Here is a 22100-nt window from a genome sequence, read left to right as displayed (position 1 = left end):
AGAGAGAGAATTCATATGTGTTGTGTAATTTTCTGGCTGCTGAAGAATATGGGCGTCCTCCCAGTCCCTGCAGAATAACATAATCCAGCGCTAAGCGCTAACAGGAGGACCAAACCCAACATAGCTCAACCAGCTGTGCTAAGCAGAGATCTGTGTGTGTGTGTGTGTGAGAGAGTGAGTGAGTGAGTGAGAGAGAGAGAAGAAGAAGAAGAAGAAGAAGAAGAAGAAGAAGGAGGAAAGCCAGGGTCCATCCATATCATCAGATTGCGGACATCACACTATCACATTTATACAAGACGGATGACTCATGGTGTCCAGGACGTCATCTGACCCGAGAGTCTCTTTTTCTGATACTTTGACAGTCTGATAGAGATGGAGGGGGTTTTTGGGTTTGGAAATAATGAGCTCTGAGTTTGATGTTAGAGTTTCAGTGTGTGGTTGAGGAGGGAAAGGGAACCAATGAACCGTGTGAGGTTGAGGAACCAGAGTTGCAGTTTGTGATTGAAAGACCAGAGCTGCAGTTTGAGGTTGAGGAACCAGAGTTTCAGTTTGAGGTTGAGGAACCAGAGTTGCAGTTTGAGATTGAAGGACCAGAGTTGCAGTTTGAGGTTGAGGAACCAGAGTTTCAGTTTGTGATTGAAAGACCAGAGCTGCAGTTTGAGATTAAAGGACCAGAGTTGCAGTTTGTGATTGAAAGACCAGAGCTGCAGTTTGAGGTTGAGGAACCAGAGCTGCAGTTTGAGGTTGAGGAACCAGAGTTGCAGTTTGAGATTGAAGGACCAGAGTTGCAGTTTGAGATTGAAGGACCAGAGCTGCAGTTTGAGGTTGAGGAACCAGAGTTGCAGTTTGAGATTGAAGGACCAGAGTTGCAGTTTGAGGTTGAGGAACCAGAGTTGCAGTTTGAGATTGAAGGACCAGAGTTGCAGTTTGAGGTTGAGGAACCAGAGTTGCAGTTTGAGATTGAAGGACCAGAGTTGCAGTTTGAGATTGAAGGACCAGAGCTGCAGTTTGAGATTGAAGGACCAGAGTTGCAGTTTGAGATTGAAGGACCAGAGCTGCAGTTTGAGATTGAAGGACCAGAGCTGCAGTTTGAGATTGAAGGACCAGAGTTGCAGTTTGAGATTGAAGGACCAGAGCTGCAGTTTGAGATTGAAGGACCAGAGCTGCAGTTTGAGGTTGAGGAACCAGAGTTGCAGTTTGAGATTGAAGGGCCAGAGTTGCAGTTTGAGATTGAAGGACCAGAGTTGCAGTTTGAGGTTGAGGAACCAGAGTTGCAGTTTGAGATTGAAGGACCAGAGTTGCAGTTTGAGATTGAAGGACCAGAGCTGCAGTTTGAGATTGAAGGACCAGAGTTGCAGTTTGAGATTGAAGGACCAGAGCTGCAGTTTGAGATTGAAGGACCAGAGTTGCAGTTTGAGATTGAAGGACCAGAGCTGCAGTTTGAGATTGAAGGACCAGAGCTGCAGTTTGAGATTGAAGGACCAGAGTTGCAGTTTGAGATTGAAGGACCAGAGTTGCAGTTTGAGATTGAAGGACCAGAGCTGCAGTTTGAGGTTGAAGGAATCAGAGCCTCAGTTTGGGGTAGAAGGACAGAGCTGCAGTTTATGGAAGTTTGAGAAACAAGGTGGAGAACTCAGTTTCATTAAGAGTCTTATTTGGACATGCTGTCTGAGATTGGCATCTTTAGGAAGATTTATTAGGAACAAAAAAGTATAAAATTTCTTCTTTCTTTTATTTCTGATTTGTATTTCTGTGTCTTATCTTTACTTCTCAGGTTCTTTTATCCAGACCTTTTATCTGAGTATTATTCTGAGCTGTTGAGGGTTAAGGATCATGACTGATGATCCATCACTGGATCTCTGGCAGTCCTGGGATGTAAAGTCACGACATTCCAAGTCACTAGAACAGAGTCTTAACCTAAAAGTTACCACTGCATCAAAACACCAGACAGACGAGAGAGCACCACTAACTTGTCCTCAAGAGCTTCAGCATGTGGAATGAGAGCTTTAATTACATTATTATTCAGATTTTTCTCAGTGCCTAAATAGGAATAATTTGGAAGCTGCGATTTTGGACAAAATCCATTTTTTTTTGTAAATATGTGGTTTGAATATTGATTTTGTAGACCAACACTGTGCTATCAATAATGGGAACTTTTAATCCATTTTGGTCTTCACAAGGCTTAAATGATTAAATACACACATGTAAGAATGTGTCACCCTGCCCTCTGCTGGTGTCTTGATGTAAAAGCTGGAAAGTGGCCCGTTTCAGCAGTAAAATGAAAACAAGCTTGTTGTCATAAAGCATCAGTGGGAAAAGGAACTACTAAGACTCCACCCTTTGGAAAATGGTGATGTTGTTAGACTGGAATTCAGTTGTAACCTGATGTGGAAGTGTGTTATTGAGCTGGAGCTGAAATCCGCTGCATGTGTGAAGGAGATGGAATGAAATATGATTTGTTCTGAGTGAGTCCTTGTGAAAAGTATAAGGTGTGATCACGCAGACTCGATCCCTTCTCCACATCCTTCTACATCATCAGCACCATTCCATCAGATCATCCCATCCCACAGCAGAGACTCAAACTACTTTGGATGGTCAGGTCTGTACGAGTCAATAGTAATCCAATCCGTCTATATGTCCAGCTGATAGAGTGGGGGTGAGGATGTCTGAGGTCTTGCTCTAAGAAGCCTTTAAATCTTCTCCACTTCTCTGATGATATTATAGTTAAACGATTTTACTACCCTCTACGTGTTTGTATTAGAAATTTTACATGCTATGCTCACAGTACGAGGTAAAAAAAATACATATTTCATTAACATAAATATTTCTCAGAGGATGTGACTGCAACTAATTGATAAAGAAAATAAAAAGATTGGCAATAAATCTTTTTCTTGAATCCTCCGGTCATCATTAAGTCATTTTTAAGTTGGTTCACATCCGAGAAGTTCGGCATTGTAAATGACGACTTGAATCTAAAGCTTAAAAGTCAGTTCCTTTACTTCTAAATGGTTTATTATATGTGGCAAATGATTCATTATGAAGAATAAGTGAATGATCATTATGGGTGAACCATGATCATGATCATCATGTGAACCAAATGATTCATCCTGGACATCAAATGATTCATTATTGGTTCCAAATGATTTGTTATGGGAATCAAATGGCTCCTCATGGGCACCAAATAATAAATCTTGAACAAAACATGTGTCATCTTAAATGATGTTATTAGCAGAGACAGGGGAACCACGTGATTTATAGTTGGCACTAAATGATTCATCATGGGTACCCAATAATTCATCATGAGTATCAAATGATTCATCCTGAGCCCAAGTGATTCATCATGGGCACCAAACGATTCATCATGGACACCAAATGATTTATTGTGGGTACCAAATGATTAATCATGGGAACCAAATGATTCATTATTGGTAACAAATGATTTATTATAGGCACCAAATGATTCATCATGGGCACCAAATGATTTTTATGGGTACCAAATGATTCATTATGGCTACCAAATGATTTTTATGGGCACCAAGTGATTCATTATGGGTACCGAATGATTTATCATGGGCACCAAATGATTTATCATGGGCACCAAATGATTCATAATGGGTATCAAATGGTTCCTTATGATAAATTATGAACAGAAAGTGAGTCCACATTATTTGTTATGGACAACCAATGATTCATTATGACCACCAAATGATTCCTTGTTGGTGCCCATTGACCACTGACTTTACAAACCAAGTGGCTGATTGTGGTATGCCCTGTGATCGATTATGGGCTCCAAATGATTCATCTTGTCCACCAAATGATTCTTCATTGACAGAGCCAGTTCCATTCACTGAACATGATCTGCCTTATAAACACACAAGCTAAATTCATTTAGCTTCTTGAATATTTCAAATGCATTTAACTTAAATCTTTATAGAAGCTGTGATTATTCATAAGGGTGGGGCTAAGTTTAAGTGGCTGCTTCTCTAAAACTGTAGAGCTGAAATTTGGTAGATTAAATTCTTGTGCTAATTTGAATGTAAGTTAATGTGATTTGGCAGGAATTGGCCATAGGGGGTGCTATTTGCCAAAGGATATTGGACTCCACAGATTGCTAATGTTGCAGTATTTGTTTCTTTCATTATTAATAATAACACTAAAGAGACGATTTCATCCACCACCATTTGAGTTTTCTTTTTCTTTTCTCATGTTTAGGGAGGCCGCGATGTCGTCTTGAGCCGATGGACACTATCTTTGTGAAGCAGGTGAAGGAGGGAGGCTCCGCCCACCAAGCCGGGCTTTGCACGGGTAGCGTGAACATGACTTCTCTCCATCTCTGAGCACCACATGTGGCAGACAAGGAATAAACCTGTCTCCGTCTTAACGGTGCTGTGCTACTAAATTACTGAGTATGAGTGATTTTGGATATAAAGAGATTGTTATTGGACCTCAAGAGGTTTTTCTTGGGCCTCTGGGTAATGATTTAAAGTGCAGTGTAAAGTAAATCATTAAGGGAATAATTGAGTCATTCTGGGAACCAATTTAACCAGGTGAATCATTTTAGGCAGCAAATGATTCATCATGGGCAATAAGTGATGTATTTTTGGTACCAAGTAAACCAATTGATTCATTATCATCACCAAGTGATTTATTTTTAACAATAAATGAGTTATTATGGGCAGGAAGTGAGTCATTATGGGTACAAATTGACTGAATCATGACATTATTGATTCATTTTAGTCAATAAATAATTTATTTATTGCATTAATTGAAACAAGTGATTTATGATGAGCAGCAGGTGAAGGGTACAAAGTGAGTCTTTATGAGCAGTTAATAAGACATTAAGGGAATCAAGGGATTCATCATGGGCACAAAATGATCCATCATGAGTAATATCTGATTCATTGTAGGCAGAAAATGAACCAGGTGATTCTTTATGGGCATCCAATGATTCATTCTGTGCATTAAATGATACATCATGGGCATTAAGTGAGTCATTTTTAGCACAAAATGATTCAGCACGGATACCAACTGATTCATTGGGGTTACAAAGTGAGTCATATTGGGCACAAAGTCAATCAAATGATTCATGGTGGGCACCAAATGATTCATCATATGTAGAGAATTTAATATGGGTACCAGATTATTCAGAACAGGTACTCTGTGATTCACCATGGGCCAAGTGATTCAGTTGGGGTGCTGAATTTGCAAAAAGTAATCATGTGCATGCAAATTATGCAAAACTTCATTTGTAGGTTTGTGTAATGTGAAATAAAAATTCGAATAAATGCTAAAATGGTCAGGTTTTGTAGGTAAAGTTGCAGATTTACGGAGTATTGTGTTCTTTTGGTTCTCAGGTGATCGTATAGTGAAGGTGAACGGTGAGAGCATCATCGGGAAAACATACTCACAAGTCATAGCACTCATACAGAACAGGTAAAGCACTGTTCTTTCTTTCTTTCTTTCTTTCTTTCTTTCTTTCTTTCTTTCTTTCTTTCTTTCTTTCTTTCTTTCTTTCTTTCTTTCTTTCTTTCTTTCTTTCTTTCTTTCTTTCTTTCTTTCTTTCTTTCTTTCTTTCTTTCTTTCTTCCCCCCCCCCCATTTCTTTGTGGAGGAGTTTGTTTTGAATGAATCACTCGTTTTTTTTCAGACATCAGTTCTGACCAGTTCTCCAGTGAGCTGGAAAGCGTGGCCTCTTTAGCCTAACCTTATCTCAGCATCATTTCCTCTGAGTATTTTTTTTTCATCCCATTTAGAATTTCAGATGAAATTCCTCTCAGCACTTTAGTGTGTGTGTGTGTGTGTTTGTGTGTGTGTGTTTGTGTATGTGGGGGGAGGGTGGGTGTGTATGGGCTGTTCATCAAAACTGTTCGATGTGTTGAGTTGTTGTTGTGGATCGTCAGGAATAGATGGTTGTGTTTCTGTTCCCTGCTCACAGTGACACGTCTCTGGAGCTCTGTGTGATGCCTAAAGATGAAGACATTTTGCAGTTGGTGAGTTTTATAAAAATTCTCTTCTCTCTCTCTCTCTCTCTCTCTCTCTCTCTCTCTCACTCTCACACACACACACACACACACACTGGTGTGTATGTACAGCCTTCTTTCTTCCTGCATTAGACTGGCCATTCTAGCTCTGGCTGATCTTTTTTTCTCCTCTCTCATTGCTTCCTTTCTTTTCTGCCATCCGTCTTTCGACCCACAGTTCTCCCGGGACATCACAGCCCTGGTAAGCTGGATTTCAGCTCCTCATCTGTTGCGTCTGCTTTTCTCTAATCACTTTTGTTATCGTTTTGTCTGCTGTCTTTACGTCCACGTCCGTGTCTTCTGTGCTGAATAAAGCAGCTCTGTCTCTCTTTTAGCTGTGAAGAAGAGAGAGATGGAGAGTGAGTGAAATTGAAAGAGACAAATGAAAGGAGAAGGAGAGATAGAAGAAAAGATACAGAGGAGAGATTGTTTAAATGATTATCTATTAAGACAGAGTTCTAGATCTTTTATTGCTCATCAATAGTTGTATTAGTTATTAAGTGATTAATAAAGTTGCTAATAAACAGATAGAGAGAGAGAAAGAGAGATAGTGAGAGGAAGAAAGATTACTCATGTAACCTGACACCTCAGGTAAATTTGCCATGGCAGAAGTCCAACACATAGCTTACTCGCTTTCACTTCTGCCGGAGCGAGCATTTCACACACACTCACGGAAACAGCGCACATTAGACCGATGAGAAGTTTACAGACGGACTTCGGCGCTCTGCTCCAGTCCTCCATTACTGCTCTAATATAGAATAAGAATTCTTAGAATGGGAATCAGATTGGATTTTAGCTCATAATTTTCACTGGATGCGATGAGTGTTATGGTGGAAGCTGTGTTTGCTTTGGCTACTGGGAACTCTGGATCGGTCCTCGTATGTGTGTGTGCTTCTTTTTCACCGTAGCCAAGGGTGTGTGAGTATTAACCTCAAAATTACTCCAGAGTGTCGCTGGATGTTGTTTTCTCTCCCACTTCTTCTTGCTTGCTTCGGTCATGTTTAAAGGGTGGTAACGTCAGGGTGGTAGCAGTACATCTGCTTCATCACACCGTACTGTTCTTGTTATTTTCATTTAACAGCATGATAAGCATGAGAGCAGTGTTTTATAACTTATTTTTAAATTAACAATAATTAACAAAAAAACTTTTAAGTATTTGTTATCTACTTTTTAGGCCTATTCCAAAGATGCATATCTCAAAGGGAATGAAGCATATAGTGGAAATGCACAGAACATCCCAGAACCTCCTCCTATCTGCTACCCTCGGATAGAGCCTAAGCCATCAGGGATGACGCACACCGATGAACCGTCTGCCCCCGCGGGAGCTCACGGAGTGTTATCCCAAGGGGCGGAGCCAAGCTCTGATGTTGTCTATTCTGTGGAAGTCCCTATTACACAGTTGTCTCCATCTCCTCCTCGCTCCCAGGTCTCCAAACTCCAGACTGTTGCATGCGTATATGATGAAAGTGTGCGGGTAGCAGAGGCGGAGGTTTCGGATTCTCTGGAACGTTCTCCTCACCCGCATGGCGCAAACACTAATCACAGGCCTCTTTGTACCTCGTCCCTTGAAAACCTTTCCTCGGTCCGTCCGAGATCCCAAACCACGCCTTCTTCTGCCAGAGGGACGCAGTTTCACTACACACCAAAAAGACCGTCAGAATCCCCGGGATTCTCCACACACATTCCTCAGTTTCACCCTGGCTCCACATCCACGCCTTCCGGTAGACATGCCGTGAGCCCTTTCACGCCCTCTCCTCCAGCTATTGCATCATCTCCTTGCTCCCCAATGCACCAGAACATCGACTGGAGAAATTACACCACCTACAAGGAGTACATCGACAACAAGCGCCTTTATACCTATGGTAGTAGAACCATCCAGGAAAGACTGGACAGCCTGCGGGCGGCAAGCCAAACTAATAAAGCAAACACGAGTACAGAGGGCATGAATGGATCCCAGCCAAGGCAGAGGAGCATGTGTCATGAGCGAGGTCCTGCAAATTCTGGAGTCCAGTCTCTATGCAGCAAGTCTCAGGAAAGACTGGAAGTAAAGGAACGAGCAACATCAAGGAACTGGCATCGGAGCGCATCACAGGATGCGCTTCCTTCATCCACAAAGAACACAAACAAACCTCGGGCAAGATCCTGCGACTACCTGGGCAGACAGGCTGAGAGCAGGGTGTCGCTGTTGGACAGAAGGGTTTATGGAAGGACAGAGACGGAGGAGAAGGCACTTATTTGCACGGGAGAAGAGACCAGAGACTGCAGGCAGTTGCACTCGTTAGGCAAAGGGGCACAGACTCAAAGGACCATGGTGGGTGGATACGGCAGTTTCCCAGGACTAAATGCTAAAAGTAAAGGTACTGATCCAATTCTAAGCCCCAGAGTGGAGAGTCTGGATAACGCTGCTGCTTCTAAGTCAGGGCTTCCTATTCAGACCTCCATACTGGACGACTCTTATGTAGCCAAGGCTCTCGCTTCCTTAAACACGGGTGTCACCACAGCCTCGTTGACAACAAAAAACCAAAGAACTGCCATTGTGCCAAATCACATGTCTCCTGGACAACAACCTGACAGTCCTGACCGCTCCAAAAGTCAAAGGACACAGCAGCAAGGGTCTTCAGTAGCCACTAATGGCTCGGTTCTGGAAGGTCTCGAAGGTGCTGAGGCTACAGTGGTGGTGGTGAGGAGGGAGAAAACAAAAAAGTCAGGTCCTTTACCTCTCAGACACCCATCCTACATCCAGGCTGTGAGTGATGGAGCAGGTCGAGTGGAGAATATCACAAAGACGACAAAGTGTTGGTGGTCTAACGATGCTGTGCAAGACGGGTTCACACACTGGTTCGGAGAGGAATACAAACCCTTGGGATCCGGCCAACTCCATGAGTCGCTCGACTCTATCCCCTTCATTGGTAAGCCTTAATTTAATCGAATGATAGTTACGACTGGCCAGATCATATCTGCAATACTTTAACAAGAGATAATGGTCATGCTTACTACTTTGCATTCTTAGATATTTTCTTGAATAGATATTGTAATGTTTCATTTGATTTAGTACTGCTTTTATAAACATACTATTTTTTTGAATGAAAGCACAAGGATCAGAAGATTAGGCCCTGATGCTCAGTGTTATTTCAGCACCAACATGAGTTCAGTCATATGAAGCATGGCAGGTTTAATAAACACCCCAGATCAGAGTGATGACATATAATGTTATAGGTGTGTGTATTGGGATGTAGGACAGATCATATGACAGTATCAAGAGTGTCCCCGGACTGCCGGGAAAAAGGATCCTGTTATTACTTTTACATATTAAAGCTCTTCTCTAAAGTTCTTAAGCTTTTAAAACTGAAACCTGAGAGCAGCTAGTCATGTGTTAGGTGTTTGGCATTACAAAACAGCAGCACATTCCAGGAAATGTTGGAGTGGATTTCGTAATGCAGAGTGTGTTTGAGGTATGAGAAAAATGCAGCTGCCTGTACAAACACATAGTGGGAACCTAATATAGCAGCACTTCCTCTCCAGTGCACGCTAAAACTCAGATTCACTAGCACACACCACCACTTACCTTCATAAACAAATACACACTTTCACACACCAGTACACACCATCACACTTATACACACTTTCACACACCAATGCACACTTTCACACACCAATGCACACTATCACACACCAACATTCACCTCAAATACCACCACTTAACATCACACATCAATACACACCATCACATACCAATACACACCATCACACACCAATACACACCAACATACACCTCAAATACCACCACTTAACTATATAAACTAATGCACACTTTCACACACTAACATTCACCTAAAATACCACCACTTACCAACACACACCAATACACACTTTCACATACCAATACACACCATAACACACCAATACACACCATCACACACCAATACACACCAACATACACCTCAAATACCACCACTTAACTATATAAACTAATGCACACTTTCACACACCAATACACACTAACATTCACCTAAAATACCACCACTTACCAACACACACCAATACACACCAACATTCACCTAAAATACCACCACTTACCAACACACACCAATACACACCAACATTCACCTCAAATACCACCACTTAACATCACACATCAATACACACCATCACACACCAATACACACCATCACACACAAATACACACCATCACATACAAACATTCACCTCAAACACCACTGCTTACTATCACACACCAATACACACCATCACACACCAATACACACCATCACACACCAATACACACCATCACACACCAATACACACCATCACACACAAATACACACCATCACACACAAATACACACCATCACATACAAACATTCACCTCAAACACCACTGCTTACTATCACACACCAATACACACCATCACACACCAATACACACCATCACACACCAATACAGACCATCACACACCAATACACACCATCACACACAAATACACACCATCACACACCAATACACACCATCACACACCAATACACACCATCACACACCAATACAGACCATCACACAATACACACCATCACACACCAATACACACCATCACACACCAATACACACCATCACACACCATGACACACCATCACACACCAATACACACCATCACGCACAAATACAGACCATCACACAATACACACCATCACACACCAATACACACCATCACACACCATGACACACCATCACACACCAACATTCACCAATACACACCATCACACACAAATACACACCATCACATACCAACATTCACCAATACACACCATCACACACAAATACACACCATCACATACAAACATTCACCTCAAACACCACTGCTTACTATCACACACCAATACACACCATCACACACCAATATACACCATCACACACAAATACACACCATCACATACAAACATTCACCTCAAACACCACTGCTTACTATCACACACCAATACACACCATCACACACCAATACACACCATCACACACAAATACACACCATCACACACAAATACACACCATCACATACAAACATTCACCTCAAACACCACTGCTTACTATCACACACCAATACACACCAATACACACAAATACACACCATCACATACAAATACAGACCATCACACAATACACACCATCACACACCAATACACACCATCACACACCAATACACACCATCACACACAAATACAGACCATCACACAATACACACCATCACACACCAATACACACCATCACACACCAATACACACCATCACACACAAATACAGACCATCACACAATACACACCATCACACACCATGACACACCATCACATACCAATACACACCATCACACACCAATACACACCATCACACACAAATACAGACCATCACACAATACACACCATCACACACCAATACACACCATCACACACAAATACAGACCATCACACAATACACACCATCACACACCATGACACACCATCACATACCAATACACACCATCACACACAAATACAGACCATCACACAATACACACCATCACACACCAATACACACCATCACACACAAATACAGACCATCACACAATACACACCATCACACACCATGACACACCATCACACACCAATACACACCATCACACACAAATACAGACCATCACACAATACACACCATCACACACCATGACACACCATCACACACAAATACAGACCATCACACAATACACACCATCACACACCATGACACACCATCACATACCAATACACACCATCACATACCAATACACACCATCACACACCAATACACACCATCACACACAAATACAGACCATCACACAATACACACCATCACACACCATGACACACCATCACATACCAATACACACCATCACACACCAATACACACCATCACACACAAATACAGACCATCACACAATACACACCATCACACACCAATACACACCATCACACACAAATACAGACCATCACACAATACACACCATCACACACCATGACACACCATCACATACCAATACACACCATCACACACCAATACACACCATCACACACAAATACAGACCATCACACAATACACACCATCACACACCAATACACACCATCACACACAAATACAGACCATCACACAATACACACCATCACACACCATGACACACCATCACATACCAATACACACCATCACACACAAATACAGACCATCACACAATACACACCATCACACACCATGACACACCATCACATACCAATACACACCATCACACACCAATACACACCATCACACACCAATACACACCATCACACACCATGACACACCATCACACACCAACATTCACCAATACACACCATTACATACCACCACAGTTCAATGCACACCACAGCACCCCAGCATTCATCATCAAACATCGCACACACCATCACACACCAACCATCTCCATAAAACCCAACCCTATTGGTCCAACTATTTGTTTCTGACGATAAAACAGACAAAAATATGCAGCAGTGAGGTGTGATTACAGCGCGGTTCTCTACAGCACTATCCTCCATAAATCACATTCCAGTGTTACACTTGGTTTGCTCGACTGAGATGCGGGAAGAGCGTTGAATCATTCTGTTTTATTTGGGTTATTCCGTATCATTATATCATCAATTTTGCAGCAAGGTACATCTAAAACCCATATTACAAACACCATGATGATATAACCCTTATTCACAAACCAGAAGTCAAAATGGAAAAATAATGCAAGATGACGAGGAACCAGTAAAACCACTAGAGCCAGGGGAAAACCAACAACTTTAAAGAGGAAGCATGTAGCAGAGAAACAGCCACCAGAGAGAACAGGAAGCTCTTATCATACTCTATATGGGATGGGAAAGCTGAGCAACAGTTGAAACAAATCAACATAAAGAGTGTTGGTTAATGAGAACAGGAAGCTCTGGCTATTAGAATGAGTGCTGGACGGATGTAGAGTGTGTGGGTCAACCGGGGCAGAATCATGAACGGTTTAGTTCACATTAAATGAAAGTATCCTCAGGTTTCACACAGGTTCCTTTTGATTTCACTGCCACTGTTTTATCAGCAAACTGATGTTCCTTTCACTCCTGGTGGGTCACTAACCTTGTGAACGATTGACCGTTACCGTGTCACAGCTGATCAGCTAATCCTCCATAGCTTGACTGCTCTGTTCATCTTCTGTGGTTTATCCTTCACACACATTTATCCAAATTATTGAGCAGAAGGAATGTAACTCTCCACTGGACCAGACATATCCCAGACCTTTCTAGATTTTGTCAAGTTTTTAAAGATGAGTGACCTTTTTTAAAGGCTGGCCCGTGTGATCCGATCCAACAGACGAGCTACTGTTGCACAAACTGCTGAAGAAGTTAATGCTGGTTCTGATAGAAAGGGGTCAGAATACACAGTGCAGGACGGGTCAGGGCTGTTTTGGCAGCATAAGGGGAACCAACACAATATTAGGCAGGTGGTCATAATGTTATGCCTAGTCAGTGTAATGAGAGTGTGTTAAAATGTCACAGGATGTCTGATAATATAGAATATAAAGTGCAGCAGAATGTAAACACACTGAGTATTTTAAAGTAAGAAATGTGTACAAATGTCTCACAGTGACAGGAATTTAATTGATTCTACTGAGTTTACTGTCAGCCTGCTTGTGGAGTTTGTCATCGCCGCAGTCACACATCACGTGTGAAGGGTGTGATGTGGCTGAATTTTTGGGCAGATCTCGGCTCTACAGTCAGCCTGGATTTCCATTTTCCACGCCGATGATGTGGAAGTGTGAGAACCCGCAGGGCCTGTCTGGACTCGAGCGCTCCAACACACTCACCTCTCTGTCTGGCGTCAAACACCGTGACTCTGACACTCACCTGCTTCTCTAAACCCAGCGCAGGAATTAATCACTTCCTCTTCCCTCTGTTATTTAGGACAAAAACAAAAAGCTCTTCCTTTCACAGAAAAATCACAACAAGCACAAGCTTGTGGATGTAGACAATGTAACTTTCTGGCAAGCAATAAATAAACAAACAAACAAATAAATAAATAAATAAACAAACAAGTAAGTAAATAAATGAATAAATAAGTAAATAAACAAAAAAGTAAATAAATAAATAAAGATAAACAAATGTGTCAGTACATAAATGTATAAATGTATAAATAAATAAATAAAAATAAACATGTAAGTAAATTAATTAATTAACTAAAATATTTTTCAATAGTAAAAAATATATATATAAAATTTAACTTTATTGGGTCAGCCATCTCTAGATTTAAATTACTTTTAGTAACCGATAAAAATGTAGTATTTATTATGTATTTAATAATATTAAGGTCAAATTACAGTACATTATCGCAAGTTCAGGTGGGACATGCTGAGCATTAATTCATGCAGTTTGTGTTGAGTGTGTGTGTGTGTGTGTGTGTGTGTTTGGCAGCAGGTGCTGCTGGTGTGTGTTGTAGTCTGTAGTGACCAGGGAATTTGAATGGACGGACCTGAGTGCTGCGATTGTGTCAATTTATCAATATATCCATTTTAAAATGCTTTTATAATGCATTTATAGGATTTACATTATACATACATTAATATTTAATAAGTATCAAATATAAATTGTGTATATTACAGTATTCAGGTTGTGAGAGTCCTTACAGGAGAGAAGAAATAGATTACAGCCATAAGCACTTTCATATGTTTTACCTGTATTGTACTTTATATAAATGATATGAATAATTTGAGCTTAAACTGTATAAAAAGAATATATACTGGGTCTGAGTCCAAATACATCAGGAAAAAATATCCGTATATAAAATGATGTTAGTTTTTATCAGTAGATATCACGAAATATATTTTTATTTTATACTCATCTACAGTTTATAGATCATTTATCAATATAAACTGGTATCTTACTGTATAAGCACATTGCTCACCAGTAAACACAAGCACATGGGTGTGACTCATTATCAAGTGATGTGCGGAATTTACGCAACACCAGACTGTCTCATCGTCATCAACCTACATTTAAATGTTATGTAAATCAGGTCTGGCTCTCAGACGCTAGCTCAGTAGCTCACTGGTTAAGCTGTTGGTCTACTGAAAGGAAGGTGGTGAGGATGACTCTGTGTTCAGAAGTGACTCTGGATGAGGGCGTGTCTTTGGAACCACCCTACTGTATATAAAGTTTCTTCAGATTTAATTTCACTTTCATCTTTAGTTTCTAAACCTGTTATGAAACACACAAACCAAAAAAAATGAATTAATCATATCCTGTCATGTCTGACCAGCCCCTAAACACGTGTAGAGAGAAATACAAAATAAAACAACATTCCGCTCCAGAATTTGTCACGTCCTGTTCATCTGACTGCAGTAAGACCTGACAGCTACCAGAACCAGGTTTTGGAAGATGTCACTGTAAGTTAGAAGGATGCTCTTTTTGTTTTTTCCTGGGGTAAGTTGTCATGTTTGACTTGTCTCTGTAGAATTCCTATAAGCAAAGTGAATTCTTATTTATTTAGTTTTGAGCGCTTTTCTAGTTAAAAAGTCCCGAAAATCTAAAAATGATCAATTCAAAATAAAACTCCAGGAAGGAAGTGGCAGAGAGCCATCATTTAGCTTGCTTTGCTAATCTGAGAACAAAGCTAGTTATTAAAACAGAGCACTTACAGTAAATCAAATCAAACTTAAATGTGATAAAGCGAGCTGTGTGTGTTATAGATGGAGGTCTGACGTCCTGGGAGAGTTTGAGGCTTTTTTTTTTTACTGGACATATTTGAAGCTAGCATTGTGTATACTCATCTCAGTGAAAACGTGTGCAGGGTTAAATGTGGATTAAATACAACCCAATAGGTGTGAGGTAAAGACAATAAGACAGTTTTACAAACCTAGAATAAAATGTTAGACCGTTCTTGTGATGTAATAGTTATGTAGAAACTCCTCTTTCCAGCATACGGAGCTGTTAAAGCTGTTAAACACCTCCCTACCTTCTCTCCGCTCTGTTTTTCCATAGACGAGCCGTCCAGCCCCAGCGCCGATCTCGATGACACACACTTCCCCGTTTGCACCATCATCTCGGCCATTCCTCCAAGCCCCGCCTCCTCCTCTGCTATCCTTCACCGCCAGCTCTCTCATGGCCAAGGTGACATTACAAATAGGTGAAGTCACCAGTAACTGTATACCCGGTGAGCAGGTTATAACCTGTGTGTGTGGTGTGTGTGTATGCGCATACAGACTCGTTGAGGTTCATGGTTCAGGATTCGGATTCTGGCACCAAAACGGAGCGCTCCAAGTCCTACGATGAGGGACTGGACACCTACAGGGATAAAGGACAAGGGTAAGTTTTCTCTACTCTGGAATAATTTCAGGAGATTTTTTGACCTTCGTTTCTTTTATCTAATGATGTTACAGCACTTTAATGAATGCTTTAACATTTGATCTCTGAACTTCTGTACAGCTTTGTAACGTCAGAATCGTTACCTAATGTATTAACAATGAGGAAATACACAGTCTTTTTTTTAAATAATAATAATAATAATAATCATGATGTGAAGAGCTGCATACTTTATATTAATTACGGTTCTTTATGACCGTAGACAGATTTGATATTCCACATGTTTAGTTCAAGGTTCAAGGTTTTCTTTATTGTCAGTACCATCATATGTGCAGACATACAGAGGAATCGAAATACCGCTTCTCTTCTCTTGTCAGTATTAACATTGTACTTACAGTTACAGCTACAGTCAGTGCAACAAAGAACAGATTTGTGACGGTACCAGCAGTATACTTATAATAAATAGATATAAATAAACCAGTGAAAAATAAATTGAACTTCTGAATGATATACACTATATTGCCAAAAGTATTCGCTCACCTGCCTTGACTCGCATATGAACTTAAGTGACATCCCATTCCTAATCCATAGGAATCCAAAGGGAATTTTTGACCATTCTTCCAGAAGCGCATTTGTGAGGTCACACACTGATGTTGGACGAGAAGGCCTGGCTCTCAGTCTCCGCTCTAATTCATCCCAAAGGTGTTCTATCGGGTTGAGGTCAGGACTCTGTGCAGGCCAGTCAAGTTCATCCACACCAGACTCTGTCATCCATGTCTTTATGGACCTTGCTTTGGTCACTGGTGCACAGTCATGTTGGAAGAGGAAGGGGCCAGCTCCAAACTGTTCCCACAAAGTTGGGAGCATGGAATTGTCCAAAATGTCTTGGTATGCTGAAGCATTCAGAGTTCCTTTCACTGGAACTAAGGGGCCAAGCCCAGCTCCTGAAAAACAACCCCACACCATAATCCCCCCTCCACCAAACTTTACACTTGGCACAATGCAGTCAGACAAGTACCGTTCTCCTGGCAACCGCCAAACCCAGACTCGTCCATCAGATTGCCAGATGGAGAAGCGCGATTCGTCACTCCAGAGAACGCGTCTCCACTGCTCTAGAGTCCAGTGGCGGCGTGCTTTACACCACTGCATCCGATGCTTTGCATTGCACTTGGTGATGTATGGCTTGGATGCAGCTGCTCAGCCATGGAAACCCATTCCATGAAGCTCTCTGCGCACTGTTCTTGAGCTCATCTGAAGGCCACATGAAGTTTGGAGGTCTGTAGCGATTGACTCTGCAGAAAGTTGGAGACCTCTTCGCACTATGCGCCTCAGCATCCGCTGACCCCGCTCCGTCAGTTTACGTACAGTTTACGAGTTGCTGTCGTTCCCAAACACTTCCACGTTCTTATAATACAGCTGACAGTTGACTGTGGAATATTTAGGAGCGAGGAAATTTCACGACTGGATTTGTTGCACAGGTGGCATCCTATCACAGTTCCACGCTGGAATTCACTGAGCTCCTGAGAGCGACCCATTCTTTCACAAATGTTTGTAAAAACAGTCTGCATGCCTAGGTGCTTGATTTTATACACCTGTGGCCATGGAAGTGATTGGAACACCTGATTCTGATTATTTGGATGGGTGAGCGAATACTTTTGGCAATATAGTGTATATCTGAGTAAGTGTAAACAGTGAATTCTATTAATATGCAAATATATTCAAGGTGCAAATAAGCTGAAGATAGATGAACATAAACATAAACATAAACATGAAGATAAATGTAAACTTCAAAAAAAGTTAGATAGAAAAACAGCATGTACAATATGTACAATAGCAGCAGTGTGAGTAGTGCAATAAGACTGTAGGTGTAAAGTGCAAAACAGTGTGAGATTGAAATAGTTTGTGCATGTATGCTGAAAATGTAATGTTAGAACAAGTGTTTGTAAACAGTCCAGTGTGTATAGAATTTTGTCGACAGTATAAAGTGTCTAATGCGCAAAGTGTGGGTGAGCTGTGGTTTCAGAGTCCAGGAGTAGGTATGGGAGGAGGGACATGATGGACAGAGTTCAGCATCCTGACAGCCTGATGGATGAAGCTGTTTGAGAGTGATATTCTGTTTAATTGAAGTCACAGTAATGTTTGCGTAAAAGAAGCATTAATGACAGCATTGTACTAATGACAGGTGTATCATTTCCTGTCGTGTTTCCTGAATGACAGTGTGGTGTTTCAGTATTGGTCAGTGTGAAATTTTTTTAATGACAGGTGTGACGTGTCACTAATGACAGATGTGGTGTTTAACTAGTGACAGATGTGGTGTTTCGCTACTAAAAGTGGAGTGTTTCACTAATGACAGTGTTTTATTAGTGATGTTAGACATTACATTAGTTACAGGTGTGCATTAATGCTAATTAACTGTGTTCACAATAATGACACTTGTCACATTTGTGTGACTCATAATGTGTCCCTCTGTCCCTTTCTGCAGGACACTGATAAAGCACATCGGTCTGAGAGGACTTAGGAAGGTGAGTAAAGACACCATGATTGTGTGTGTGTGTGTGTGTGTGTGTGTGTCTTCCATTTGACATCTGTTTATAATGCAGGTAACACCAGATCGCTTCACAATGAAATGATGCTGAAGATAATGATTATGATGATGATGATGATGATGATGAGGGTGTCATATAATTTGTTCCTGATATTTTTGGTTCAGGTGTAGAAATGTTTGCTGTCATACACACACACACACACACACACACACACAAAACAAGAAGAGAACATTTCAAGCAAACAGACTCGCTACAATATTTATGTTCATCCATACAATATTATGTGTGTGTGTGTGTGTGTGTGTGTGTGCTATTACAGACTGTGGATCGGTCCTCAGAAGATTCTGGCTCAAGGAGAAACTCTTTGTCTGACGTCTTTGTTCACGCTACTAAGGAGGGAGTCCTGCACTTCCGCCAGTTCAGCTCAGACAAGGGCAAGGTACCACACACACACACACACACACACACTTTCTATGTATATTCTAATCTATAAAGACATTTCTGTGGGAAAGTTGACACAGAAACGGTTCGATGTGAAATGATTTAAGCTTGTGTGATATGATACGAAGATGCAACGTGATACAACACAGTATCAACACTTCAGTAGCTGAATTCTACTCTAGTTATAGATTTAATCTTCTGGAAATCCATAAACCACAACTCCAGTGGAATTTAGACACGTTTTCATGTCATGCTGAATGATATAACACAGATTTGTGTGTTTTCGATGTAATGAGAAGCAGGTGTGTGTGTGTGCTGCAGCGACTGTAAAGCTACATAAACATTTCAGAAGTTGCGATAAATGTTAGCAAAGGGGCTGGTTCCGATTGGTCAGGAGAGGTTGATTAGTTTTCTATAACAGCATAGAAAGAGTTATTTATTTATTTATTTATTTATTTATTTATTTATTTATTTATGATTTTGTTTTCTGATACCTTGTCATTTATGGCATGATCGTTTCTATGGCAACAGCTCTGTCAGAGTGATGTGGTCAATTGCTGATTTAGGGAAAATGGAGTGTTTATGTGGTGTTTATAGATGTCTTCAGGAAGAGAGAGAGAGAGAGGGAAAGAGAATGAATGAAAAAATAAAAATAAATAAATAAAAAACAAATTCATGGTCACAGTATGGTATGGTTGCTCTGGTAACAGTAACTCTGCTTCATTATACCATGGTGTAGTTGATTATTTTACTATAACAGCACAACACTGAGTTTTATTAACTTGAAACAGATTTTTCCCTACACACACACACACACACTGATGTATCAGTAATTATTCTCTTAATATATTTCCAGTTTAACATTAGTGTGTGTACGTGTTTATTTCTTCTCAGCGCATAGGCGGTGGCATGCGGCCGTGGAAACAGATGTATGCTGTGCTCCGTGGCCACGCCCTCTATCTATATAAGGACAAAAAGGAGGGGCAAACCCCAAACTCGCACACAGAGGAGGAGCCTTTATCCATCAGCATTAAGGCCTGTCTGATCGACATCTCCTACAGTGACACCAAGAGGAAGAACGTGCTGAGGCTGACCACGTCCGACTGCGAGTACCTGTTCCAGGCTGAGGACAGAGAGGACATGCTGGCCTGGATACGAGCCATACAGGAGAACAGCAACCTGGATGAGGAGGTACAGCATGCTGTTTCAACACTGATCACTTACATTTAAATAAATGTCCTGGAATTGAAAGATTAAATACTAAAATTTAACAGCAAAATGTGACAATTTATTACAATGTTTATGATATAATAATAATAATAATAATAACAGTCATAATAATGACTGTAAATCTAGATATCTTATAGCAAAGGAATGATTACAATCTTTTCAAGAACAAACACTTTCCACATCAAGACTTCGCCACCAAATGATGTGTGTGTGTCACAAACACTGCTGTGATAGCGAATAATAAAGAAGGTTCTAGCTATGTTTCCTTCTCAGTTCTGTCATAGCTGTGACATATTCCTGTTTTTTCCCCTTTAGAACGCCCTGATTACCAGCACCGACCTCATCAACCGCAAAATCAAGGAGTACAACACTCTGATGAGGTGAGGAGAGCGTGAGCTGCTTCTTCACTTCACCTGCTAGCAACATCACTTTATTCTCACTCTTCATCACCACACTGTCACTGATTATCTTCCTTTAACAGCACCACACACACACACACACACACACACAGTGTTATTCATGCAGCACTACATTATTAACCTTTCAGTTGCACACTGGGGTTGTGTGTGTGTGTGTTTCAGTCCAACCAGCAGTAAGACCGAGCCGTCCCCGAGGTCGTCTCGTCAGTCTCTGAGTATCAGACACACCCTGCTGGGGGGAAACAAGACCCCGAGTCCTCACTCACCCCACAAGGAGCAGGAGAGGAGGATCACACACAGAGGTAGAGCTGTTAGATCTCTGTCTTAAACACTCCTGTGGTCATCTCACGCTCTGTATCAGGCTGAACCTGAGGGAGAGGATAAAATAAGGAATAAAGCTGGGCAAAGTGACGATATAACATCTATAATGTGATGAATTATGACAGTAAACTTTTACTGAGATATTGTCATTATGTGTTTTAAATAATAATTGATTGATCAATTAACTGGTTGATTAAACTATTTATTTATTTATTTATTTATTTATTTATTTATTTATTTATTTATTCATTTATTATAATTGAAATTAGCAGATTAATGTTAAAATTATGAAATCCTACTTTTTCAAAAATATTTCCCCTCATTTTCATTTATTTGTTTGTTTGCATTTATTTATTTATTTATTTATTTATTTATTTATTTATTTATTTATTTATTTATTTTTGAAATCAGCAGATTTAATGTTAAAATGATAAAATCCTACATTTTAGAACACATTTCCCCCTCATTTTCATTTGTGTTTGTTTGCTTTTTTATTATTTATTTATTTATTTATTTATTTATTTATTTATTTATTTATTTATTTTTGTCTTTTCCAAGATGGAAAAAAACACTAAATGTAAAACTTATGAAATTTAGGATAAAGTAAAGCAAAATGATGTTATATAATATCAATATAATGATGAATTATTTTACAGTCATTGTTTCCTTCGATTTCTTGGAGATCATTATATCTTTGACATTTTTTAGTTTTTAGTTTTAGTTTGATTTAAAACTAAGAAGCAGCATAAAATTCTACACAAATTTTCACATAAA

At 40.4% G+C, this 22100-nt stretch overlaps 1 protein-coding gene across 5 annotated transcripts in view; it reads left to right on the top strand.

Moving 5' to 3' along the window:
• The window catches only part of LOC131352440 (rho GTPase-activating protein 21-like), an 85522-nt gene that overhangs the window by 54196 nt on the left and 9226 nt on the right, over nt 1–22100 (top strand). For 2 of the 5 annotated variants that reach the window (XM_058388603.1, XM_058388593.1), the window contains 12 exons: nt 4213–4305; nt 5355–5433; nt 5935–5989; nt 6198–6221; nt 7194–8928; nt 16049–16177; nt 16270–16372; nt 18852–18891; nt 19235–19354; nt 20251–20547; nt 20902–20966; nt 21168–21307. In XM_058388603.1, coding sequence (XP_058244586.1) covers nt 4213–4305; nt 5355–5433; nt 5935–5989; nt 6198–6221; nt 7194–8928; nt 16049–16177; nt 16270–16372; nt 18852–18891; nt 19235–19354; nt 20251–20547; nt 20902–20966; nt 21168–21307 — 2880 coding nt within the window. Of the gene's footprint in view, nt 1–4212; nt 4306–5354; nt 5434–5934; nt 5990–6197; nt 6222–6667; nt 6938–7193; nt 8929–16048; nt 16178–16269; nt 16373–18851; nt 18892–19234; nt 19355–20250; nt 20548–20901; nt 20967–21167; nt 21308–22100 lie in introns of those variants that run through there. The other 3 variants (XM_058388601.1, XM_058388604.1, XM_058388605.1) reach the window with 3 other exon arrangements.

This window comes from Hemibagrus wyckioides, linkage group LG01 (genome assembly GCF_019097595.1).
Source record: "Hemibagrus wyckioides isolate EC202008001 linkage group LG01, SWU_Hwy_1.0, whole genome shotgun sequence".
Taxonomy (NCBI): domain Eukaryota; kingdom Metazoa; phylum Chordata; class Actinopteri; order Siluriformes; family Bagridae; genus Hemibagrus; species Hemibagrus wyckioides.
Note: the sequence above shows the minus strand (reverse complement) of the source record. Positions and strands in the feature narration are given on the sequence as shown.